The sequence below is a fragment of the Dermacentor andersoni genome, chromosome 10, assembly GCF_023375885.2.
Source record: "Dermacentor andersoni chromosome 10, qqDerAnde1_hic_scaffold, whole genome shotgun sequence".
Classification (NCBI taxonomy): Eukaryota; Metazoa; Arthropoda; class Arachnida; order Ixodida; family Ixodidae; genus Dermacentor; species Dermacentor andersoni.
In genome coordinates, this window is record NC_092823.1 from 120,327,988 (window position 1) to 120,355,445 (window position 27,458).

General features: G+C 44.9%; 1 protein-coding gene across 1 annotated transcript; it reads right to left on the reverse strand.

Annotated features, from left to right (window-relative positions):
- Positions 1-6,962: 6,962 nt before the first annotated feature.
- Positions 6,963-27,448, reverse strand: LOC126543662 (lysosomal acid lipase/cholesteryl ester hydrolase-like). Its single transcript, XM_055078140.1, has 7 exons — positions 27,345-27,448; positions 23,395-23,545; positions 21,942-22,034; positions 13,128-13,280; positions 11,941-12,012; positions 10,474-10,542; positions 6,963-7,301 (listed from the first exon to the last, which is right to left on the reverse strand). Exons 1-7 carry the CDS (start codon positions 27,446-27,448, stop codon positions 6,963-6,965), a joined length of 981 nt encoding a protein of 326 aa, XP_054934115.1.
- Positions 27,449-27,458: the final 10 nt, after the last annotated feature.

Sequence of the window (27,458 nt, forward strand, 5' to 3'; positions counted from 1 at the left end):
TCAGTCCCAGTGGATGCGCAGACGCCGTTTAAAGCGATAAATAAACGATTAGGCAAGGAATAATTTTTGCCCCAAAATTGAAAAAACAGTAAACCTATAGCCCATGAAAATATAATTTTTCCGACAAGAAATAAAGTGTCTCGTGGGCGCTGGTTCTCCGCTTAGATCAGTCCCAGTGGATGCGCAGACGCCGTTTAAAGCGATAAATAAACGATTAGGCAAGGAATAATTTTTGGCCCAAAATTGAAAAAACAGTAAGCCTATGGCCCATGAAAATGTAATTTTTCCGACAAAAAATAAAGTGCCTCGAGGGCGCTGGTTCTCCGCCTATATTAGTCCCAGTGGATGCGCAGACGCCGTTTAAAGCGATACATAAACGATTAGGCAAGGAATAATTTTTGCCCCAAAATTGAAAAAACAGTAAGCCTATAATAAAACAACAACAACTACATAAAGATAACAATGCAGGTCAACGAGCCTCCATCTCTGACACATGTACTTGTGCAAGGACGTCTCTCTGTAAGCTGCGTCTTTCGCGATGACCACGCAGACGCCTGCCGATTGTGTTTGCCTCTCCCGGAGACGCGCAGTACAGCAGGGTGTACACGCGTGAACGGGGCCGCGCTGCAGCACTAATTTGCCGTCGCTCCCGTGCCGAAGAAGACAACAACAGGTCGTCTGTTCTACCGCATGGACGGCCGCCTGAGTATAGGTAGGCAATCGGGGGGGCCGCATCCGATGCTGAGACGGCCATGGCAGGGCACCCCGCAGTAGAAACAACCCGAGTAGAAAGACAACGCCGCCCCACGGACGGTGAAGGAAGTACATATAGGAGCGGCGAGACGGAACGCGAGCCGAAGACGCAATCGGCAGGCGGGCAGGCAAACGCATCGGGCCCATTCGCCGTGCGCCCCCCTGATGTGTGACAACGATGGACAGGACTTCGAAAGACACGGTATAGCCCATGAAAATATAATTTTTCCGACAAGAAATAAAGTGTCTCGTGGGCGCTGGTTCTCCGCCTATATCAGTCCCTGTGGATGCGCAGACGCCGTTTAAAGCGATAAATAAACGATTAGGCAAGGAATAATTTTTGGCCCAAAATTGAAAAAACAGTAAGCCTATAGCCCATGAAGATATCATTTTTCCGACAAGAAATAAAGTGCCTCGAGGGCGCTGGTTCTCCGCCTATATTAGTCCCAGTGGATGCGCAGACGCCGTTTAAAGCGATAAATAAACGATTAGGCAAGGAATAATTTTTGCCCCAAAATTGAAAAAACAGTAAGCCTATAGCCCATGAAAATATAATTTTTCCGACAAGAAATAAAGTGTCTCGTGGGCGCTGGTTCTCCGCCTGTATCAGTCCCAGTGGATGCGCAGACGCCGTTTAAAGCGATAAATAAACGATTAGGCAAGGAATAATTTTTGGCCCAAAATTGAAAAAACAGTAAGCCTATATAGCCCATGAAGATATCATTTTTCCGACAAAAAATAAAGTGCCTCGAGGGCGCTGGTTCTCCGCCTATATTAGTCCCAGTGGATGCGCAGACGCCGTTTAAAGCGATAAATAAACGATTAGGCAAGGAATAATTTTTGGCCCAAAATTGAAAAAACAGTAAGCCTATAGCCCATGAAGATATCATTTTTCCGACAAAAAATAAAGTGCCTCGAGGGCGCTGGTTCTCCGCCTATATTAGTCCCAGTGGATGCGCAGACGCCGTTTAAAGCGATAAATAAACGATTAGGCAAGGAATAATTTTTGCCCCAAAATTGAAAAAACAGTAAGCCTATAGCCCATGAAGATATCATTTTTCCGACAAGAAATAAAGTGCCTCGAGGGCGCTGGTTCTCCGCCTATATTAGTCCCAGTGGATGCGCAGACGCCGTTTAAAGCGATAAATAAACGATTAGGCAAGGAATAATTTTTGGCCCAAAATTGAAAAAACAGTAAGCCTATAGCCCATGAAGATATCATTTTTCCGACAAAAAATAAAGTGCCTCGAGGGCGCTGGTTCTCCGCCTATATCAGTCCCAGTGGATGCGCAGACGCCGTTTAAAGCGATAAATAAACGATTAGGCAAGGAATAATTTTTGCCCCAAAATTGAAAAAACAGTAAGCCTATAGCCCATGAAAATATAATTTTTCCGACAAGAAATAAAGTGTCTCGTGGGCGCTGGTTCTCCGCCTATATCAGTCCCAGTGGATGCGCAGACGCCGTTTAAAGCGATAAATAAACGATTAGGCAAGGAATAATTTTTCGCCCAAAATTGAAAAAACAGTAAGCCTATGGCCCATGAAAATGTAATTTTTCCGACAAAAAATAAAGTGCCTCGAGGGCGCTGGTTCTCCGCCTATATCAGTCCCAGTGGATGCGCAGACGCCGTTTAAAGCGATAAATAAACGATTAGGCAAGGAATAATTTTTGCCCCAAAATTGAAAAAACAGTAAGCCTATAGCCCATGAAAATATAATTTTTCCGACAAGAAATAAAGTGTCTCGTGGGCGCTGGTTCTCCGCCTATATCAGTCCCAGTGGATGCGCAGACGCCGTTTAAAGCGATAAATAAACGATTAGGCAAGGAATAATTTTTGGCCCAAAATTGAAAAAACAGTAAGCCTATAGCCCATGAAGATATCATTTTTCCGACAAAAAATAAAGTGCCTCGAGGGCGCTGGTTCTCCGCCTATATCAGTCCCAGTGGATGCGCAGACGCCGTTTAAAGCGATAAATAAACGATTAGGCAAGGAATAATTTTTGGCCCAAAATTGAAAAAACAGTAAGCCTATAGCCCATGAAGATATCATTTTTCCGACAAAAAATAAAGTGCCTCGAGGGCGCTGGTTCTCCGCCTATATCTGTCCCAGTGGATGCGCAGACGCCGTTTAAAGCGATAAATAAACGATTAGGCAAGGAATAATTTTTGGCCCAAAATTGAAAAAACAGTGAGCCTATACCCATGAAAATATCATTTTTCCGACAAAAAATAAAGTGCCTCGAGGGCGCTGGTTCTCCGCCTGTATCAGTCCCAGTGGATGCGCAGACGCCGTTTAAAGCGATAAATAAACGATTAGGCAAGGAATAATTTTTGCCCCAAAATTGAAAAAACAGTAAGCCTATAGCCCATGAAAATATAATTTTTCCGACAAGAAATAAAGTGTCTCGTGGGCGCTGGTTCTCCGCCTATATCAGTCCCAGTGGATGCGCAGACGCCGTTTAAAGCGATAAATAAACGATTAGGCAAGGAATAATTTTTCGCCCAAAATTGAAAAAACAGTAAGCCTATAGCCCATGAAGATATCATTTTTCCGACAAAAAATAAAGTGCCTCGAGGGCGCTGGTTCTCCGCCTATATCAGTCCCAGTGGATGCGCAGACGCCGTTTAAAGCGATAAATAAACGATTAGGCAAGGAATAATTTTTGGCCCAAAATTGAAAAAACAGTGAGCCTATACCCATGAAAATATCATTTTTCCGACAAAAAATAAAGTGCCTCGAGGGCGCTGGTTCTCCGCCTGTATCAGTCCCAGTGGATGCGCAGACGCCGTTTAAAGCGATAAATAAACGATTAGGCAAGGAATAATTTTTGCCCCAAAATTGAAAAAACAGTAAGCCTATAGCCCATGAAAATATAATTTTTCCGACAAAAAATAAAGTGCCTCGAGGGCGCTGGTTCTCCGTCTATATCAGTCCCAGTGGATGCGCAGACGCCGTTTAAAGCGATAAATAAACGATTAGGCAAGGAATAACTTTTGCCCCAAAATTGAAAAAACAGTAAGCCTATAGCCCAGGAAAATGTAATTTTTCCGACAAAAAATAAAGTGCCTCGAGGGCGCTGGTTCTCCGCCTATATCAGTCCCAGTGGATGCGCAGACGCCGTTTAAAGCGATAAATAAACGATTAGGCAAGGAATAACTTCTGCCCCAAAATTGAAAAAACAGTAAGCCTATAGCCCAGGAAAATGTAATTTTTCCGACAAAAAATAAAGTGCCTCGAGGGCGCTGGTTCTCCGCCTATATCAGTCCCAGTGGATGCGCAGACGCCGTTTAAAGCGATAAATAAACGATTAGGCAAGGAATAACTTTTGCCCCAAAATTGAAAAAACAGTAAGCCTCTATAGAGGGTGAAACCAAACGAGCACGCCGAGACGAGCATCCAGACAAGCATCCAGACGAGCACGCCCTATAGGGCGTGCTCGTCTAGCATGGCATTGTCCTATCACAGCCTAAATCATATATTTTTCGAATGATAATTTTGCAAACGTAAATGTAAATGTAAATGTCAGTATTACGAGGCCCGCGACCTACCTATTTTATATGCCTTCCGTCAAACAACAGCTGTTGCAGTCTACGGCACGGTCTCGTAACTCAGCTGCAAGATGTCTAGGCAAGTGGGAAAACTAGGTTGAAAGCAGCTCAAAACCAAAGCAATGTGTTACGAATCATATGCAAAATGGAGTGTTCATTAAGCCGTAGCGTAATCAAATGTAAATTTTGCATTTCGCTCAAGACGACTTACTTGGGCCGACATAACTGAAGCTATTGTTGACGAGAAAATCTCAAAAAGTTTGAAGCCAAGCGGCTGCTGTAGTGCAGTAGTTGTGCCGCGCTTTATTATGTTTCCTGATAGAGAAATACCCTTTCTACTATCCTAATACAAAGACACTTTCCGGTATTTTTCGACGTGAAAATGTAATTCCCAAGTAACGCCAGTGTACCATGGTTTGGGTGCACGTTAAAGGACCCCAGGTGATCAAAGGTGATCTATATTGTTCCATAAATTCGCTGACGTTTATGTCGTGTATAGTTGTACAATTTTAGCATACCATTAGAATCTTAAATGCTTACTTGTACTTAGCTGTTGCTGTACATTGTACTATACACTTGAAGAATCGCATGGCCATGGACATTGCTACCATCAATTTTCACAGTAACCAATGCTCCTGTAACGCGCATAATTCTGCATATGTGTGGGACCAGCTGTCAAACCTGTCGCTCGTGGGGGCTGAGACCTTTGTCAGGCTTTATGCCTTTAGTCTCAGTCTACCCTCATTTGAATGAAGGAGAAATAAAATTCAATTCAATTAAATTCAAAGGTAATCCGGAGTCCCCCAAAGCGGGTGCCTCATAATTATATGGTGGTTTTCGCACGTAAAACCCCAGAATTATTCTTATTCTAATTATCACTGTGTCTATAAAAATGTATTATTTCTGTATTAGGCTCATGTTCAGAAAATGTAAACACAGCCGCACGTGGGACCCCACGTAACATATGCAGGAAAAAGACGACAAAACTTTCTGGAAGACATTGCCTGTGATATATATATATATATATATATATATATATATATATATATATATATATATTATACATGCTTTTAAGGACCGAAGGCACTACAGGAAGGAGCGGTAACGAAGCGAAGTAATATGCAGACAAATATATAAACAGAAAAAAATGTTAAGCGATTGATTGGTAGACGTCTATTCTGAATAAAGATGCGTGTGCGATGTGAATGATGGAAGCCGGAAGGTGGTTCCAGTCGACAATAGTTCGGGTACATGAAAATGAATCATATTGTACTTGTTCGTTCGGCGGGATGGGACGGCAACTTTATGTCTGTGGTCAGATCGAGATGAAACGCAGAAACGCTGGGTGATAAGTCAATTCTTGATCTCGTCGTTAGAGTGATAAACCTTGTGGAATAGGCCAAAGGCGAGCACATTTGTGGTGCAATGAAGATCTACCATATTCAGGGTTTTTTCATGCATGTTACACTGGAATGGCGGGAATGGCTAGATAGAACAATATATATATATATATATATATATATATAGAGAGAGAGAGAGAGGGAGAGCGAGAGCGAGAGAGAGAGAATAAAAATAGTTTAAGTTGCAGGAGTAGCCCGTATAACCTTATAATCATGACTGTGATAATGAAACGCTTTTATGGCGTATAGGCCGATAACTTTATAAGTTGCTTCAGCACGTATCCTTCCTTGTACACGATGAGCAAAACGAGAACAAGCCGAAGTCATCGTCTTGAATTTCCATCTCCTGCCGTCCCCATGTTTTTCCTGGACTTCCTTGTAGACGTCACTTTACAACTTCGCTTACTCACTTGGTCAAGTGCCCTAAACAGCTCAAATTGTTATGTTGTTTTAGTTTCAAAATGAATGAGACTCACCACAAAGATATATGCACGAACTATCAGGCGGAAGTTGTCGTTTCATTTATTTTCACAAAAGCACTCATTCACATAGTTTGTGGTCAAACTGACATCGTGTTTGAACAAATATCACTCATGAGCTCTGTAGTGCCCAAAGCAAGGGTGAAGAAAGAATTATCTCTTCTTTAAGAATCAGTTTACTGGCTTGCGTTTCTTGTTTGGAACACCGAGTGTACTGACATGCAGCGGGCTCAGCTGAGTCTTTTGTGACTTGTTTTCATAGCTGAGGGCGTAGTGCATGTGATCAAGTTTCATTTTCCTGTGCAATTCAGAACGGCGGCAGATGACTACGTAATTTTCTCTGCTAGCCCACTATTTTTGTGCGCGCGAGCGTGCAGTTTCAGATATTTCAAAACTGCAAAAACGACTATAAAAGTGCGTGGAAGTACGTAGTAAAACATGGACGGTAGTGCTTCGCTGTGAGTTTGGTCAATCTACTGGTATTTAAATTATATGACTGCAGTTATTCCGCAATAGAACAGCGTCTAAAGTCATTATTTATAGCAAAAGCCGAGAACCTTGCTATTGTAAGTAAAGGAAGCATGGAACGGTAGGAAAATATGGGACCTAAAATCTAAAAGAGTGACACACTTGGGTAAGAGATATTCGACATCGATCGAATGTCGCGGTCTCCTCATTGCGCAGATTCTTGCAAGGTTGTTCTACAATTACTTTAGTTGTTTCGTGGGGGAAAGAGCGTACACGTTTGTACATTTGTTCCACTTTTTTTAGCATTGCAACTATGAGGACTCCACGGCATTCTTCTTTTCCTTCATCCTCAGTGAACAAGGGGAGAGCACGTGAACACGTTTGTCACACTCAAACGACAGTTGGACAGTTGTGTACTGCGAGATCAAATACATCATGTGGCTGTGGAGAATAGCTGTGGCGTTAAAGCCCATGAGGAAGTCCAAATGGCCAAAATCTGGGTCCGGGACCATATACTTCAGCACCAGCACGTGCTTGAGCCGCTCGCTCAGGTCATCCATGTCCTGGGGAACGGCGAAGTTGTCACCCTGTCCCTGGTAGATTGCCACAGGGACTCGGATTTGTTCCAGGGGATAAGCTGGCGGCTTCACCTGAAACAGGCGCCGAATTTTCAAGTCTTCGTTTTCACATTTTATCAAGAGCAGCTTTCTTCTGCTCTATGGAAAGGAAAGATGATGTAATAACGTGAGTTTGAATTGAAGCGAGAAGAAATACTGTAGAAGCAACGTAGCATGATATGCTGGGGTATGATTCATTTAATAGCGGGATGAAGTCGATGACAGTAGAGAAGGCGTTCACTTCTCGGGGCGTTTTCGCCTTTATTGCGCCTGCAAGGCACTCATGCATTCGTACAAGCTCGCCCAACAATCAGTTCTTCTAGACAACGGTAGCAGTAGTAGTACTAGCAGCAGCAGTAGTAGTAGTACTAGTAGTAGTAGTATAACCCACCGCGGTGGCTTTGTGGCTATGGTGTTGCGCTGCTAAGCACGAGATCTTGGCATCGAATCCTGGCCGCGGAGGACGCGTTCCGACGAGAGGAAAATGCGAGAACGCCGGTGTCCCATGCATTGAGGGCATGTTGAAGGTATCCAATTTCCGGAGTCTTCTTTAACGGCGTGCCTTATAATCATATCGAGATCGTGGCACGTAAAACCCCAGAATTTAATTTTGAGTAGTAGTAGTAGTGCTAGTTGATGGTAGCAGTAGTAGCAATATCAGCCGTAATTGCAGCAGCGGTTGCAGTGGTAGTAAGAGGAAAAGGAGAAGGATGTTCATTTTAGCGTATGCTGTTGGCGGCTATATATATAGCCGCCAAATCCATGTTTATTTGTACTTCATAACAGAAGGCCGGCTGTCAGGGTTAGAATGTGAAAGTCTCAGATTCAGTTAACTATAGTGGCTACTGGGTAGTGTCTTGTCAATATAATGCACAACCAAGTAAGCTGCGCTGGCTGAAACTGTATATGGCGTCAGTAGAGAGCACTGAGGAATCTTCTAGTTTACGTTATAGCCGGTAGGGAGTAAACTGAATAGAGCACAGGGGTATACTGCATACTATCATTGAGCATACTGTCATTAACTTTAGGTACGTATGGGCTGGTGTTCAGCCAGTCCTATTTCTCTGTAGTGCAGTGCAGAATTTTGCAACAACAAAGCCCCTGCTTTTAGACAGCCTTTTCGCTCCTTAAACTTACGCTTACACTTCAAAAGTCTTAATCGCGTGAAGTATGTTGTACACCGCAATAAAGCTTAGAATAATTTTTTTTTTCCGTTGACAAACTATTCGGGCTAATGCACACAGAAAAATGGTGCCAAAATTATCATATAGTTAGACACTTGAATATAGTAAGTAACAATTATTGCTTTAACGTACATGTAATATCGCAGGAAAATAGGGGTTGCCTAAGCCGTGTTCATTTAGCACAGTTTCATCATCGTTGCACGCCGTCTTCATTGTAATTGTTATCATCGTTATTATCGTCACCGCCACCACTGTCGTCATCATCATCATCTCCATCAAAATATTTATCATCATTAGCAGTAGCAAACGCAGGCTGTTTATATCGGTTGTAGGGTGAATTTATTCACCCAGCAATTTACATCTACTCTTACCTCTATTTTGAGTCAGCTGGCTCCATTCTACTCTTGCTAATTTCAACCTCACCCCTTCAGATAACGCGCTAGCCTGAACTGCCGTGCTCCTACCCTTGGAAACCAACTTATTGCTCTAACAGACGGTTATCTACTCTGCCCACTACAACACCTGGGGCCCTATAACGTAAAACTCTTCCAATATGCTTATATTCCAATCTCCTGACGTCAAATTGCGTAACCGCCGACGCAAGCATCGGGCGGTCACCCGCAGGGTTGTCGCAACACACCAATCAAACGCTCCCCTCGTTCATAGGTCACTTTTGTTTGCTTGAAAAACGAATAACATTGCCTACACTGAGCGGCATGTCTTATCTAATTGGCTCACATGAGGCGAGGAGCACGCTCAAGTGGAGAGGGATTCGATGGGGCAGAGCCACTGCACTGAAAATCGATAACCGGATGGAGAGGGCGGTGCCGGAGTCTGCGATTGGTCCACTTTCCCTTACATAGCTTGCAGTGGCTCGTCGACAATCGCGGCGGCATGCAACGGAAGCTCAAGAATGACGCTAAAACGGATCCTCAGCAAAGAACAGTTGGCAGAACGAGGTCGTAAACGTACCGAAAGTGCTCGAAAACGTTACACGGCCACTTAATAAGCTTTATTACAAGAAAATAAACCCATGCTCTCCGGCAGGTCCGAGTAGCCAGTGCCTGAGCGATCGGCGGCAGCCATCTTTTTATTCCTTTCAGAACGGGCCAACCCGCGGCGATTCAGAAGAAAATTCAGTTTTGTTCGGCAAATTAATGCATCTTTAACGCGTACACGTCACTTTGACGCTTCACTTTTTGCGGTTTTGTGACGTCGCGTGACAGACAGGTGAAGGGAGGGGGTGGTCCAAAAATGTTTTTGACCAATCGCGGAGGGCTGATTGCAGAATTGGAATAGAAAAGTTTGGAATAGTTTTACGTTATAGCGCCCCCGTTCAACTACCCTTCTTCCATATAGTCTGACCTATAGTCCATTTACCAGCTGCCTACATATGCTACGTCACTTCATACAGCCGTTTTCGTGTCCGGGTACCATGCGCGCATCATTTGGGTCTTCCGTGCAACTCGTTTAGCATTCCTTATCTTCCCCCGGGTTTCTTTGTTACCCTGGTAATGTCGGTATTTTAGTGTAGCGGAGGTAGAACGCCATAACTGCATATCTGTTATTTTTTCTTCTTTTCAGGACTGTCAGTAAGCTGGCGGCCATGATTTCATACAGACTAACGTGTGCGATCCATAGCCAGTACTTGACGGTTCACAATTCCTGCTCATGATGGTGGACGCGTGTGATGAGCTGGCCGAGGCAAGCAGCCTCCTACCCTGCTTCCAGCCACTGACTACCAATCACAACTCTAGTTTTCTCGCCAGGCCAGTGAACGTTAGTTTTCTGCGTGTTCAGCTCCAAGTGTGTACCCCGATACTCTGTTTCGCGTTCTCGTCATTCTTTGGTACTTGCATGCTCTCCGGCGCGGTATACTACTTCGCATACTCGAGGCTAATAATTCGGCACGATGATACTTTTTCTCGGGAGCGACGTAAACTCCCGATAAAACGGTACTGAGAATGAAAAGCAGCGGTAAAAGGTACGCTGAAACGACATCGTGTATAACGAGCACGTACCTGTCCATACTTGACCAAGTTCTTTAAGATTCCGTAGTCAAACCTAACAAAGTTCCTTGCCCTGTAGACCTAAAAGTATGAAAGAAAGCGTTAGAAAATGAGGAGGCTCGTTGATTGTAAGAGAATAAGATAGCAAAGCAGTCCGCGCAAATATTTCTGCATGACAATTTAAAGCGCAATGGCAACATAAATGCTTAAACAACGCCTTGGGAAGACCATTTTTTTCGTGCACAGCGAAGATGCTTAGCGGAAGCGGACATATGAATACCGTCAGACGCATATGCAAGCGGTTTAGCGAGCCTTCCTACGCACGTCTACGCCATTTCAGCTTTTGTACGAAGGCTTAATTTACGAGCCACATAGGGAATAAAGCACGGGGTAACGTCAAGCGTTACAATTAAAGTCAGAAAAAGTCGACCTAACACGAAACCATGTCGCGGCAAGTTTAAGCTACCTCCGGCTTGTCATTATTGACCACACTAGAACCCTTTGACGCGCAACTCCGTGTTCTGCTGGTTCAAACGGAGCACTCGAAACGTGCTCGGCTCGTTCTATCCGTGTAATCGAATCCGATCGAGGCCATTCGGTGCCAGTCCGGTTCTCTCGTCGGCGAAGCTACGAGACCTCACCGAGCTCCATTCACGTTACGCCCTCTACTTTTGCTTGCAGAGCGGCGAAAGCGGATGTCGCCATTTTTTTGGCGTCTGTGCCGTGGAGGGGGAAGACCTTCTTTTTTGTACTTGTCCGAGTGTTGTGCGCATGCGTGAGTTGCAAGAGAGACATCCGAGAACTTTGGCATCTCAGGTTACGCCTTCCTCGAGGTACACAGTACCACTGAGGAAGACACAATATGTCCTGTTTGCCTACAGTGATAAAATATGCCTAAATGTACACTTTTCTTTGTCTTTTCTTCGTAGCCACAAATAGGCGTGAGCTCAAAGAGCCTTCGCATAGCGGCTTTCTGTTTGATGTCGCCACGGGGTGCCGCTCCCAAGTTTGTCTATTCGAGGATACCTGTAAACGGACCATACATGGACAAGCTAACGTGTCCCCTCTCTGGCCAAGCATTGAAATATCATGTTTACTGGTATCTAAGCCAGCCTAAAATCTAAGCTGATAGCCCGTAAACGGATGGCCTGAAGAGGACGAGAAGCCAGGAGATGTCAGCGATTTCTCCTGCTTCGAAGTTTCCATTGCGACAAGTTTGAACATGTTCCAACAAAGAGGACATGGGCCCTCTTTGACTGCATTAGGTAGCATTATTACACCCTGAATATCGCTCTAAATGGGGGGGGGGGTATATTTTGGCGGGAAGTGATGACTGTATTATGGACGCTCATCACATAACAGCATATATAATGAATAAATAGATATATATGGACCGCCAGGGTCCGTTAATGCTCCCTGATGCAGTCAAAGAGGACAAATTTTCGAAACACCGGCGCACAGCTTCGCAGTTCACTGTACCTGTGTATAGTGCAAAACGGTTTTGGTCGAAGTGCCCGCAGGGAAGCTTGCGATGTAGACAGGTACCCTAGTCTTCGTAGATGAAAAAAAAAATTGTATTTCATGAGACGTTAAATATACAAGTTTTTTTCATTCTATCTTGAACTTTCTACAGTTGTAAAGAATGTCGTACTACGAAATCAATAGAGCAGAAGAGAGTAGCGAGAACATAGGTAAACCATGCGGGAAATGCTCAGAAATAAAATGAATTAGCAGATGAAAATCGACAAAATTCTTAATTGCACAAAAACAGGATGGCAGTAAACGACATTCAAAAATTAAAAACTCGCAAAGCTACAAAGTGTTTCCCACAACCTATATTTGCGGGAAACAATAAATCTCGAAGGACCTTCGTTTTTGTGCTTTCATCAATTCTACAGACAAACCTGTATGTTACAAGCCACCGAGAGCAAAAAAAAAAAAAAAAAATTTCTTCCAAGCCTGATATGTGATAGCATTACAAACGGAACTCATTGTCGTTTGTTCAAGATTTCGACAGATTTTGACAGTGGGCCGATTGCGAAGGCAGCGTAATCAAAGCCGCGGATAGGTTGATGCTGATTCATATTTAAAACAGCGCCAAAAAACAAGGACAAGGGAGGGCACAGGACGAGCGCGTCCTGTGTCCTCCCTTGTCTTTGCTTTTTGGCGCTGTTTGAAATATGAATGATCCGTACCAACTAGCTCGCACCCAAACGCTTTTGATGCTGATACTAGTGCGACTCATATCTGCTCGCTAGGGTAGAAACCAGACAGACAAATGAATAATTACAAATGTTGTGTTTGATCCTGCACTTTGCGAGTCAAACTGTAGGATCGCTGTGTTGCTGTGCTACATGGTGGACTACCAACCGTGGTGCGCACTAAGAATAGCACTGCGGTAAGCACATGCATACGTGATGTTTCGTAAGCACATATACTGAGTCATTTGATGCTGCCGTGAGGTGTATAAGTTGGCGGCATCACTAGGTGAAAAGGTGGTATTCTTCATAGATGAAAACGGGAGAGGGTGAAATTTCACACGCACATAGATAAAGTTGCAATTTTCTTTGTCTCCACTGTCAGAAGCCTAATATATTCCCGCAAGAAAATGCGCAGCTAGCTGCTCAAGCAAGTGATCAAGCAAAGTATTCGAAGGGATTACTCACACTGTTGTGTTGTTTGGCATTTTTTCCAAAAATGATGGCATAAGGTAGGTAGCAGACTTCACGCAGTGGACTGTTGCATGCTGTCGCAATCATCATCTGCTTTAGCGGATTTGAGACGAGGAGTCCGCCGTGGGTGAAGATGTCGTTTATCATCTGTAATTGCCGACAGCGAAGATGTAATAAAGGGCTTAATCAGAGCGACGCTAAAAAAACGCAATAAATTAGTTAAGACAGATTGCGAAGTATTTCCCATACTTTACTCGTATTGCTCAAACAAGAAAATTTCGTGGTAAGGGAGGGTTGTCGGTTGTGTGTATATGTATATATATATATATATATATATATATATATATATATATATATATATATATATATATATATATATATATATATATTGCTCCACAGAATCTGAACTAATAGCGTAATTTAATTCAATTCCGGGGTTTTCCGTGGCAAGACCACGATTTCATTATGAGGCACGCAGTAGCTGGGCACTTCGGAATAATTTCGTCTGCCAGGGCATTTTTAATGTGCCCGCAATGCACTGGACCTCGGGTGTTTTTGCATTTCGCCCCCATCGAAATGCGGCCACCGCGGCCGGGATTTGATTCCGCCCCCTCGTGTTTGCTATAGTGCAACACCATGGACGTTAAGCCACCGTGGCTGGTAAAAAATAATGTAGGCTCACAGATATCTCAAAAGCACACCAGCCTGTTAGTGGAGCGGCGCATAAAATTGAACTGACGCTTTGATTTACGCGGTTCCTCCTTGACTTTGCACTTCGGCATGTGTCACTGGGAGGCAAGAAAAGAATCCTTAAATGCAGCTAGATGTGGGTCCTACCTTTTCTGTGCATTCACGCACCTATCCTTACCATTCTTCCCTCGGCAGGCATTATACATAGCCTCCGTGTTTGTGACATCACTGCATACACATCTCACACTATGCACTCTCCTAATTCGCTGTTTGCATTTCGGCATGGTTTGTGGGCGGTGCAGTGCATAAACGTAAAAATGACGTTGGAATAACGGTGTGGCCTTTATGGGGAATAAACATAAACATTGCGCAAGAGTTCAGGTTGCATAGAAAAAAAAAACTGTCGTACACATCGCCGTTAGTTTTGCAAGATTTCATTCACAGCTTGACTGGAGCTTCGCTTCACATAGATGCCAACATATATGTTGCAACTCTTTTTTATTGTTGTCCTGGAGAACACATGTTATTGCCAGCTTAGGGTTTAATTGCTGCACAGACTTAGCTGAGGCCAGAGGTTTGTTCCTTATGTCTAACACGGTTACACAAGAATGCGCTTAAAGAAAATTTTGTAAAGTCCAATTGCTTGACGTAACTATAGTGTTAAGAGCAAAATCATAATAATTAGCATACACCGTCAGAATCGTATAGCATACTTGCCAACGTATCAACTTTAAAATTCCTAAAACCGAAAAGGCGTGCTGATGAGGAGGGGTACGAGGAGGGGGGGGGGGCACGAGCACTTCATTTTTGTCGCCCTGAATGCACTCCTTTTCTGAGAAAGGTACGTAATTTACTAACAAAAATTTTCATTTAGACGCCATATAAATGCTTGGCCCAGCAAATACGCGCAAGCAAAACATTGCTGTTAACATTATGGAAACAATCATGTTCCCAATTTCGACCGCTTCGGGAACTTCGGCAACCGGTTAACGGAACTTCCTCCCCTACGGTATGTTTTCGTAAAAACTCGACGCAACATTCGTAAAATTCTAAATCAAACCCTAATTCACAGAGATTACGAAAAAATCGGGAGAGTTGGAAAGCATACACGTACAGGTGGGCGACTTTCTCATTACTAACTGCGACAAAGTGGGAAGTTTGACCTGCTGAGGAACTACTGCAGCAACTACAAAACTAGACAGCAATGGAGCAAACGCGATGGCTCCGCTTCCTTGGCGTTCTGCTTTTCGGCACGGCATCGTATATTCGACTCCCTGCTACAGCCCCTGCATGATTTAGCAGGGGCTTTGGATAAGGGTTTTTCTGTTGACTGTTTGTTTCTAGATTTCAAGAAGGCGTTCGATGTTGTCCCTCAATCTTTACTTACAGAAAAATTTGAAATGTATAATATAAACAGTACGGTTGTTCATTGGATAAAGGAATACCTCAATAAAAGAAAACAGGAAGTTGTGCTTAATGGCAAAACATCCCGTGAAGTTGATGTGCCCTCTGGCGTGCCCCGAGGATCAGCCATAGCACCGCTTTTGTTTCTTATCTATATAAGTGATATTTGCTCCGGTATTTCATCGCAAATCATGCTATTTGCCGAAGATTGTGTTTTGTACAGGACTATTCAACTACCCATGACTGCAATGTTTTACAAAATGACCTCTACAAGGCAAATGAGTGGTGCAAGTAGTGGCACATGCTCATTAAATTAAAAAAAAAACCTTCATATGCGTTATATGATCTTCAGGTGGGGAAGTGATTCCACAGTCCCTACACTTCCTAGCACTCGCCGGATTGGGACACACGTCGGATCTATATCCAACGAAGTGTAGGGGCTGTGTAATCACTTCCCCACCTGAAGATCATCAATGTGATCCCAAGTGCGCTATTTGCGGCGGCGCACACCCAACTGGGGACCGTAAATGCAGTCGAAGGTTCCAGATGCCTTATATTGTGAGACAAAGGTGTCGAAGGTGCCAACGACAGCAAGAGCGCTGTAAACAGGTGGCCGTCGATATTGACGACGGCGACGATTCCCAGCGCAAATGGATGATGCAAGAAAATGACGCCAACTTGCGCTCTCGCACGAGAGGACGCTCCAGCTCACGAGGGTGCTCCCGCTCCAGGGAGCGTTCTCGATCCAGAGGACAATCCAGCTCCGGAGAATCTTCTGGTGTCGACTCGCAACACCGAGGGCCTGGGGCAAGTTCGAGGTTCCGGTTACAGTCGACCCCAAGAGCGACCTTGGTCGACCGAGTCAAGAACGGAGGCCCTGGAAAATCAGGACAACCTACAAGGGCAAGGTCTAGGAGTACGAACAATAGGGCACAGCCGCGGAACGTGAGTCAAATCCCCGAATATTGGCATTAGAATCCGAAAATCGGAAATTGAGGCAAAAAATGTCTCAGCTGAGGGAGGCTTTCAAATCCTTTAAAGAAGGTTCCGAAACACCCCGTAATTAGATGGAGACAACGGCTCCAAAACCCTTAGCCGGCAAACCCAAACGTAAAGACCCCCATCCTGTTCCAATTAACGAAACGGAGGAGGAAGATTTAGAAACCACTGAGGCAGTAGAGATGGGATAGGGTGAGGCACCCCCGAAACCCAGGAAAGTCAGAATAGCTGCAAGGTTAGCAACAATAGACAGGACTCTGGCGAAAATCATGGAGCTCATCACTCATCTAGATGTTCGAGTAGGTCAACTAGAAAGGCCGGCAATCCACGGAGGCACAAACGGTAGCCCGAGCGCGGAAGCTAGGGGTTCGGGTAGTCAACCAATGGTACCATAATGGCTGCAAACGACAGCAATAACATTGAAATCTGGCAGTGGAATTGTGCGAGTTTCCGAAGGCACAAGGCTCCCGTGCAGCCGCTTATTAGATCGGCCAAAGTTAAGCCGCACGTTATTAACTTACAGGAAACACTAGCTAAGGAGCATATCTCTCTACCAGGTTGCAACTCCGAAACCTTGATCATTCCAGAGGTCCGGGAATAGCGACTTTGGTTCGAAAGGGTACTTCCTATGAAACTCACGAGCTTCCCAAGTACAAGGTTGGTCTTGCAGCACAAATGATCGAACTCATCCTGAAGAACGAAAAAGCAGCAAACGTGTTTATAGCCAACGTTTAAAGCTCTCCAGCAGACAGGAAAAGGGATTTTAGGACCCTCTTGAGCCGCATTTCCAATAAGGCAGATACAGCCCCACTCGTAGTGGCTGGGGACTTCAACGCTCCCAACAAAGAATGGGGCTGTGGTCATCAGAGCGTCAAGGGTACTGATTTAGCAACCACGGCCAGTGAGTTATTATTTGCTCTTATTACAGATGCTAATTTCCCCACGAGAACTGGTACCTCCACTACCAGACATACAACCCCGGATCTAACATTCCATCGGGGAATTGAAGGCTCGTGGGACAATCTGCAGGAGAGTTTAGGAAGTGATCATTACATAATTGAGGTCATCTTACAGATGCAACCACCATCTCCACAGCAAATATGAGTACGTGGACTGGGATCTCTTTCGTAAGTTGCGTAAGGAAACCAGCATAGATGGCGAATCTTATGAGGAGCTTTTAGATCAACTGAAGGCAACGGTTAAGAACGCTACTAAAGCAGTCTCAACAGAAATCGAAGTCCCAAAAATGGGCTCCAAGCTACCTCACATGGTGGAGGCGAAGAATTCTCTTCTAACCAGATGGAAGAGTCAAATACTTAATAGAAGACTTAGAGCCAGGATCGTCCAAGTTAATCGTGGTATCGAAACCTACGCGGCTCAACTCTCACGTCAACAAGGGGACGAAGCTTGCTCAGAAACAGACGGCAGATTACGCAGAGGAGGCAAATGGAATCTACTGAAGAGTCTCCTTAAGAACAAGCTCTCCAGAGGTACTACAAACCTCACCATAAACAGACTCGTGAATAAGCAAGTAACTATAGGGCGGACAGCAATAGAGGTCGCAAACGACCTCGCAAACATGTACCGGCCACTAAAAAATTAATATGAGAAGGAAGAAGAAATAAGCGAACGTTACTCCAGAATATCGCAACCGGACTTGGACAGTGACTTCACTGCAGCTGAAATAAGGCATGTACTTTATAATTCAAATGGCAGATCTGCCCCGGGTCCGGATGGCATCACAAATAAACTTTTGCGAAACCTGGACGATGATGCCATAGACATAATCACGGTCAAAATGAACACTCACTGGAGATCCGGCACCGTCCCACCAGAATGGAGGGAGGCAAAGGTGACGTCTACACCGAAACCCGGCAAACCACTAACAAAGGAGAACTTCAGGCCCATATTACTTACATCCTGTATTGGCTAGGTAGCCGAACATGCTATTCATAACAGGATAATAGAACACATGGAAAACCAGGAGCTTTTCAGGCACAATCTCATAGGTTTTCGGAAGGCATTATCCACACATGACGCCATGCTCATGATCAAACGTGCTATTACTGACGACCCTAGCAGGGACGTAAAGGGCATCCTAGGTCTGGATCTTATCAACGCATTTGATACGGTGGCACATAAACATATCCTATATGGAATCCTACCTACCTACCATATCCATCCTACCATATCCTACCTTGAATCTCGGAAGCAATTTTTACAATTATGTGAGGTCCTTTCTAGTTAATCGGACAGCTTGGGTCAAACTCGGGACATTCACAGGCGGTCCATACAATTTAGGAAGCAGCACACCACAAGGTTTGGTATTGTCCCCACTTCTTTTTAACATTGCCATGCACAGGCTCTCGGAGGAATTGTCCAAAATCCCGAGCTTGGGGCACGTCATATACGCTGACGATATCACAGTGTGGGTCCGCAGGGGTTCACTCGCAGCACTAGAGCAGACACTACGGGCAGCCGTAGACGCCACAGAATCCTTCCTTAAGGGCAACGGACTCAGGCTATTAGCTAGTTAATCTGAGCTGCTGCTCTTTAGACAGGGGAGACGTGGTGTTAGAAACCTTGTGCATTTAGAAACTCTGCCAATTAAAATCACAGACAACACAGGACGGGTCATACCCAGAGTAGACACAATTAAAATTCTGGGTCTTCTCATTGACGCAAGGAGCTGTAATGCTACGGCTCTAAACCGTCTCACAGGGCAGGCCAACAGTATTTTAAGGCTCCTGGGCAGGGTCTCAAATCGAAATGCAAGCCTCAAGGAGGACAATCTCATCAGAGCATATCAGGCACTCTTCATCAGTCATGTCATGTGCATTGCATCATACCTGAGCTGTGGGAAAGGAGAGAAGGCTAAGCTAAACACAAATATACGCTCCGGACTGAAAAGGGCTCTGGGACTCCCGCACGGAACGAGTACCGAACTCCTCAACAATTTAGGACTTCATAACACTAGAAATGAGCTCATTGAGGCGCATTCGATGTGACAAATTGCAAGACCCTCCAACGCTAAGCCAGGGTGCAAAATTCTAGATGAAGTCGGAATACTAACTCGAGGAGGAGACGTCTCTAAGTTCAATATACCCATGGAGGTGGAGGCGCAATTACTTGTGGACCCCATACCTAGAAATATTCATCCTGTCCACAACAAGGGCAGAAGGGACGCCAGGGCCAGATGCATTCTGGGTAAACTGCAAGAACAAAGCTCAGCTCTTTTTGTCGATGCAACTAGTTATGGATCGGGCAACCGCTACGCTGTTGCCGTGGTCGATGAGAACGCTAAATTACTAAACGCGGCGTCACTAAAAACGAGCTCAATTCATGCCGCCGGAGAAGCAAGCATAGCGCTTGCAATTACAATGAGGAGAAGCTCCACGATTTTCTCCGATTCCCCCGTACAGCTATTAGGAACTACTCAGCCAGCTTCGTCTGAACGGAAGCGCACAAATTACTTATACACAGTCTTAATACTCATAATTACGAGCAACTGGATAGCTCCCACCTAGTCTGGTTTCCGGCTCATCAGGGCCACTCGGTCAACCCCAACGGCTGCAATCCTAACGAGCAAGCTCACTGCTGTGCGAGCTCTCACATGCCGCGCATCAGATCAGGAACTGCTCCAGGATGACTGCGGCTCCTACAAAGACCCACTTACTACTTTTCACGAGATCACCTCACACTATAGGATGGCAGAAGATTTTTTCCTTCCCCTCATCAGAAGCTCAACCGAGCTCAGCCAGTCACATTAAGAATGATTCAAACTAAATCTTATCCCACACCTTTTGTGCGTAACAAAATTGACCAGGATTTTACGGCGGAATGTAAAAACTGTGCACACACTCCGTGTCTATTTGATTATATGTTCTGGGTGCGCCCCAACCAAAGGGCTTCGGACCTCAACAGTGAGGAGGACTGGAGTCGGCGCATATCCAGCGAAGTCCTCCAAGATCAACTCCTGGCCATCCGGAGAGCTCACGACATCGGGGAAGCCTTTGGCCTACCGGTGCCTACGTGGGCGGAGCCACCGACTTAGCCTGGGGGCTTTTGCCCTCGGGCCCTAGTTTCTCTGGACACCAAAATAAAGTTCTTGCCACGCCATGCCATATGCGTTTTTCGAGCAAAAGAACGACTCATGACTTCTTTTACTCTTTAGATTCAACCAAGATATTATCGGTCCAGGAGCACAAACATCTCGGCGTTTATTTCACGCCTGTTCTTTCTTGGAGCTGTCACATTGATCATATCACAACTAAAGCATGCCGCGTTCTAGGCTTTCTGCGCATAAATGCAAAAACGTTGCCACTGGAGACAAAGGTATCATTGTAGAAATCAAATTTCCTATCTGTTCTAGATTATGCTTGCGCTGTGTGGGATCCGTGGTCGGCACGTGACGTGAACAGTTTAGAAATAATACAAAGCATTGCCATTTGTTTTGTTTATGCAAATTACAACAACTCATGTTTCTTTTGTTTTTTGCGTTACTCGTGCACTGACCGCCTGACCGGCTCTTCTAATGCCACAAGAACATGCCGCCAACGATACCCCTGAATTCTTCCTAACCTCTCGCATCCCCAACACGCTCCCAGGCCCCTGTCTTTCTTAAAATTTTGTTTTTCTCCTTCTTGTTTCTTTCTCTCTCTCCCTTTTTTTCTGTCTTGGTGTCACCCTGGCTTCCCCCTTTTTTTTGTTCTTTTTTTCTCCTCCTTTCTTTTCTCCCCGCGCTCCCCCTCTTCCGCTCTTGTCCCCCCGTCGTGGGAACGAAGCTAACAGATGTCGGACGACAGCGCTCGTTTCCTTTGAAGTCTCTCTCTTTAAAACCAGCCGCCAGCGACAACACTCGCACGTGACGTCACTGCACTAACCCTTTAAGACTAACACCCCGAGGATGACGAGGCCGCCTTTGACGAACATAGGTCCTCCTATCGAAACGTTGGCCAGCCTTTCTCAGGCACCTTATCCCTGTTTACAAACTTTATACCAGCAATTTCAGTGTTTCAAAAGCAAAAGAAAGCTTAGGTTGGGAACCACTACAGCAATGCCGGAAATATCTCAGATTGAAACTCTTTCACGACATATTCCACTCTCGAACAGGTATAAATCGCGGGAAATATTTTTCCAAGCCTGATTACGTTTATCAAGGGCTGGACCATGAAAATAAGCCCAAAGGTATAACCTGCAAACCTGACGCATTTAAAATGTAATTCTTCCCCATAACCATAAGCCAAAGGAACAATCTACCATCGGATGTCGCAACGATTCTCTCAACGATGTATTTTCAAACTCTATACGTCCACTGAAGTAACATAGTGTTCTTGTGTGTATGTGCGAGTATGAAAGTGTTCCGGGTACATGTTTTGTTTTGCCTGCTTTATTTATTGGTTCTTTGTTTCCTTCTCTCCCCCCTCCCGCTGTAATGCCTACGGGCGCTGTGGGTATTGTGATAATTAAATAAATAAATAAATACAAAGAACAAAGCAAGATGGGTATCGTACTTTGGGTGCAATGTTATGAATCCTAAAGAGGGTCAAAAATTAACCAGCGCTATTCTGATACGGAGTCTTCCATTACAAGCGTTGTGTAGCTTAGGATCGTTGAACAGCAAATATTTTATGAATGGGCTATATACTCAAAACCTCAACTAGAATCAAAACACTAAACAAAAGAAAGAAAATACGTAGGAAAAAGTGGGATTACCGTCAACGGTTCTGTCAGTGGAAATAGTAGCCTCAGTGGAGTAGTGAAGTGCGTTATGTTTGCAACGGGAGCGTAAGCGACAAAGATGTTTACCTGAAAAGAGAATAAAAATGACTGTCCACTTAACCTGGCAGTCTAGGCTGGCGAACTAAATCAACAAGCGCTTCTGTGCAGATAGGCCTGCTAAACTGGGTGCATCAGGTACTTTTTGACGGCATGGAAGATAAGGTACACCGAAGTTCACTGTGTAAGCACATAGTCTGTGGCCTTGACAAAAAAGAAGCCTTTCTTATGCGAGAAGCTCCAGGACGTTAAAGGGGATAGGATTTGGCGACGAAATAGAAAGCGCGAGAATATTAATAAAGAAATCAGTTGACAGTACAGTTACCTCCACGCCTGTATCGTTCCTTTTTGCGTCCATGTTGTACAATTTCTGCTGTTACAATCCTTACAACGCTGCCGAAAAATTACATCACCATAGACGTAAAAAACACTTGGTTACTGCAACATTAACTGTGTTTGTATGGTTGTTCGAGCTCTGCGCCAGCAGGCAGCAGCACCGAGCAGAAATACATTCACTCAAAGTGGAGGGAAAGAACTAGTAAGCGTACAAGAAAGTATGCCACCCGCATAAGTAAACAAATTAACATGGCAACAAGGAACGTCAAATACGGTCAGAGAGGCTTAGACGATCTTATAGGTGGCGGCAATACAAAAGAAGCGTGCTATGTGTAATTACATAAGATGAAAAAGCAAAATCAGGAAAGACACAATTTAAGATAACTACAACGCAAGCTTCTTCCTTTGCGAAGCGAGATCAAGATGCCTTAGAACGCGTAGTTATAAAGCGAGGTACACCAAGGAAGAATAAGCATGTGCTAGCTGCGATGAAGCTAGAGAAACAATAAAGCATGTTCTATTAGAATGTGAAGATGTCTATCCAGCTGTCGCTTTAGGCTGCCCTGGACTCATTGAAGCCCTTGGCTTCTGGGATAGCAAGGGGAAAGTAAACATGTCCGCAATAGAAGGTTAGTAAGAGGCGATTCGAGGTTTGGTGGCAGGACAGCAGGGAGGCCACAAACAGCGGAGGCGTACAAAAACAATGTTCTCAATAGTGGTCCAGAAAGTTTGATGCTGGGAGTTTTTTTAGTGTTTGTCTTTTAGTTTAAATATAGGTAGGACATTAGGCAAGATAATAACAACTGTTTGGTGGCGCAACCCACCCCACCGTTTCAAAAGGGACGCTCATAGCATTCACTCATCCATCCAACATAGCAGCAGGCGAGGTGGACATCGAAGCACCGTATAGGCCGCTCTCGTATGCACCTCCGCTCACACAGTAAAACGCCCAGTCCGCTTGCGTTTAACCGAACTCCGGACACGCCAAAGCTCCCCAATTTCCGGGAACGCCGAAATGTAGCTTGCACTGCTCGTGACTTTCTTATCAACTTGCCTTCCTGTTATACTCAGGCAGCATTGAGAGGAACACCAGGACATCGGTAGCGCCCTGCGAAATCGCCAGCAGGCCCAGCTTAGAGAATCCCGTCAAGTCCAAGATGTAGTCGACTACAGCAGGAAGGTCGTACCTGCCAATCTCGTCGAAACTGCGTTAAGAGTAAAGCAATGAAGGGGGCTAGTTGGTGAACGTTCATGGTTATATTGCGCTCAGTTTTACAAACACGATATTAAGGAAGGACAGGACGTGGACGGATGTAGCGCAAACTACCAACTGTTTAATACTGGTAAAGAACGCGCTTATATACAAGGAGATATGGAGCGGGGGGGGGGGGGGAAGGGTTACATATAAGATATGACAAGGTGACGACGTGTGACCATAGTTCGGGTCAGGCATACATTGTTCACATGCACCCGTTCGCCCTGGCAAACTCGACCTCAGCTTTGATAAGCGCGATGGACGGAGTGCTTACGCACATCTCTTTTTCTTTAGCTATCGCAAGCGCCTCCCATATTTCTCGCTCCGTTTTTGTTTTTGATGTTCCAATGACTGTGGTGCTTTCTATTAGCGGGGAGCATTTGCATTGTTTGCAATGTGCGGCCAAGTTGCTAGGTGCTGTCAGAAGCTGACACGTGTATTTGTGCTCCCGTAACCTATCATTTAGACAACGTCCAGTTTGCCCAATGTATACTTTCCCGCAATCTAGTGGGATTTGGTAAACAACTGAAGTAGCGCATTCCACGTACTTTTTCGTGTGCTTAGTCTGACAGACCGTAGCACTAGGGTTGGCCTCTTTGGATCCTGCGTTCACCCTCTTGCACATGCCTTTTAGTTTTTGCGGGGCGGAGAACAGAACTTGAACATCATGGCGTTGGGCTGTCTTTCTTATCCGATGTGACAAGCCATGGATGTAAGGCAACACCACGCATTTTTTCAATTTTTGCTGTGTTTTCTGCCTTTTCCTGATGGCTCTGATTTCGGGCAACAAGTTTTCACAGATTTGCACCACCATGCTGTTCGGGTACCCACTGTTTCTTAAGCGGCTTACTTGCAAATCGATGCTCTCCCTCACAGCATGGTGGCATGATTTTTCAATTGCTTGACTGATGCAAGCCTTGGCGATGCCTCTTTTTATGATTTTAGAATGGCCAGAGTCATACCTCAGGATTTCTTTTTCTCCTCTAGTTTTGTAGCACCAGCAGATGTGGGAGCCTCTGATCCTAATGTTTATATCAAGGTACTGCAATCGGCCTTCGCTAGGAGTCTCGTACGTGAACTCTAAACCTTCATGCGCTTTTTTGAACATGCTGATGACGGTTTCTACGCTAAATGGATCGGTTTGGTTTTCTTTCATGCACACCAAATAATCGTCAACATATCTGAAACAGGTAGTTATGTTCGTTTCTCCAAACAAGGCGGCAAGTTTCCTGTCTCCCACACTCAAAAATAAGTCGGAAAGCACGGGGGCTATACAAGAACCAATAGCGATGCCACCCTTCTGCTCATACACACTGTCACCATATTCGATAAACGCACCATGTAGATACAGTTTTAACAAGTTCACAAAACTAGAAATACTGCACTTGCACACGTCCTGAAATTTGGTGTAGCCCAACGTGTCGATGGCTTCTTCTACTGCTTGTACCACCGCTTGCCTCGGGACACTGTAGAACAGGTCCTTCACGTCGATTGAAAAACAAGTCGCGGACTACCTTCAGGCCTGCTTGAACTCTTTACCCTTCGACGACCCGTTCTTGATCCGCAACTCTGACGAAGTTATTGCAACACTAAAGAGTAGCCCGCCGACGTCTTGTTTTTCAATCGACGTGAAGGACCTGTTCTACAGTATCCCGAGGCAAGCGGTGGTACAAGCAGTAGAAGAAGCCATCGACACGTTGGGCTACACCAAATTTCAGGACGTGTGCAAGTGCAGTATTTCTAGTTTTGTGAACTTGTTAAAACTGTATCTACATGGTGCGTTTATCGAATATGGTGACAGTGTGTATGAGCAGAAGGATGGCATCGCTATTGGTTCTTGTATAGCCCCCGTGCTTTCCGACTTATTTTTGAGTGTGGGAGACAGGAAACTTGCCGCCTTGTTTGGAGAAACGAACATAACTACCTGTTTCAGATATGTTGACGATTATTTGGTGTGCATGAAAGAAAACCAAACCGATCCATTTAGCGTAGAAACCGTCATCAGCATGTTCAAAAAAGCGCATGAAGGTTTAGAGTTCACGTACGAGACTCCTAGCGAAGGCCGATTGCAGTACCTTGATATAAACATTAGGATCAGAGGCTCCCACATCTGCTGGTGCTACAAAACTAGAGGAGAAAAAGAAATCCTGAGGTATGACTCTGGCCATTCTAAAATCATAAAAAGAGGCATCGCCAAGGCTTGCATCAGTCAAGCAATTGAAAAATCATGCCACCATGCTGTGAGGGAGAGCATCGATTTGCAAGTAAGCCGCTTAAGAAACAGTGGGTACCCGAACAGCATGGTGGTGCAAATCTGTGAAAACTTGTTGCCCGAAATCAGAGCCAGCAGGAAAAGGCAGAAAACACAGCAAAAATTGAAAAAACGCGTGGTGTTGCCTTACATCCATGGCTTGTCACATCGGATAAGAAAGACAGCCCAACGCCATGATGTTCAAGTTCTGTTCTCCGCCCCGCAAAAACTAAAAGGCATGTGCAAGAGGGTGAACGCAGGATCCAAAGAGGCCAACCCTAGTGCTACGGTCTGTCAGACTAAGCACACGAAAAAGTACGTGGAATGCGCTACTTCAGTTGTTTACCAAATCCCACTAGATTGCGGGAAAGTATACATTGGGCAAACTGGACGTTGTCTAAATGATAGGTTACGGGAGCACAAATACACGTGTCAGCTTCTGACAGCACCTAGCAACTTGGCCGCACATTGCAAACAATGCAAATGCTCCCCGCTAATAGAAAGCACCACAGTCATTGGAACATCAAAAACAAAAACGGAGCGAGAAATATGGGAGGCGCTTGCGATAGCTAAAGAAAAAGAGATGTGCGTAAGCACTCCGTCCATCGCGCTTATCAAAGCTGAGGTCGAGTTTGCCAGGGCGAACGGGTGCATGTGAACAATGTATGCCTGACCCGAACTATGATCACACGTCGTCACCTTGTCATATCTTATATGTAACCCTTCCCCCCCCCCCCGCTCCATATCTCCTTGTATATAAGCGCGTTCTTTACCAGTATTAAACAGTTGGTAGTTTGCGCTACATCCGTCCACGTCCTGTCCTTCCTTAATATCGTGTTTGTAAAACTGAGCGCAATATAACCATGAATGTGCGTTAAGAGTGCGTCGCGCGATGTTCTTCAGAATCTCCCGTAAATATGCGCGACAGGTGTAAGTTGTCCTTAGCATTAAATTGCTGGAGCGTGAAAAACGTTTCATAGATGCCGCAATAAGTGACGTATTTTGTTAAATGAAGTCAAAATCAGAGTAGCTTTTCTAACTTAAATTCTCGGTACTACTAAAACCTTATGTAGCATAACAGGACACAGACAAGACTTCTGTATTTGATGAATATACCGGAACCTTTCATTACCTAACGATAACAAAAAAAATTAGGAAAGCCTAGATAAAACGCAGTCAGCAGCTCTAGAGAATATGTCGATGTGCATGTCGAACAGAAATCTAGTCGATGTTCACCACGCAACGAAAATATGTAAAAAAAAAGGAAGTACGCTGAAAAGAACTAAGCAACACATAACATATACTATATTGTCACGTTCGTGCAGTGACAGTGAAGAAACACACAGTGCCAAAAAAGGACACGAACTTGAATTTGTATTGGTTTGAACTTGTGTTCCCCTCGCGCCAGCATCATGATTGACGTTCGCGCAGGAGTAGCCGAAGACAGGGAAACCATCGTAGAGAACGACCGTGAAATTGGCGACGCAATTGAGGGTACTCTTTCAGTTTCACGGATTCCAAGCGCAGGTAATAGTGGCGAACTTCGCCCGGGGGCTCAATCAGGACACGCGTAGCGACTGCACAGCCGCCATTACGCACCATTTCGGCTCGC

Excerpts from the sequence above, each read along its gene's own strand:
- LOC126543662 (XM_055078140.1), bottom strand. The coding sequence starts at position 27,448 with ATGGTGCGTAATGGCGGCTGTGCAGTCGCTACGCGTGTCCTGATTGAG. Across the intron at positions 23,546-27,344 it reads GAATCCGTGAAACTGAAAGA|TTTCGACGAGATTGGCAGGT; the intron begins GTACCCTCAATT and ends CTCTTAACGCAG. Across the intron at positions 13,281-21,941 it reads CACTGACAGAACCGTTGACG|ATGATAAACGACATCTTCAC; the intron begins GTAATCCCACTT and ends CGGCAATTACAG.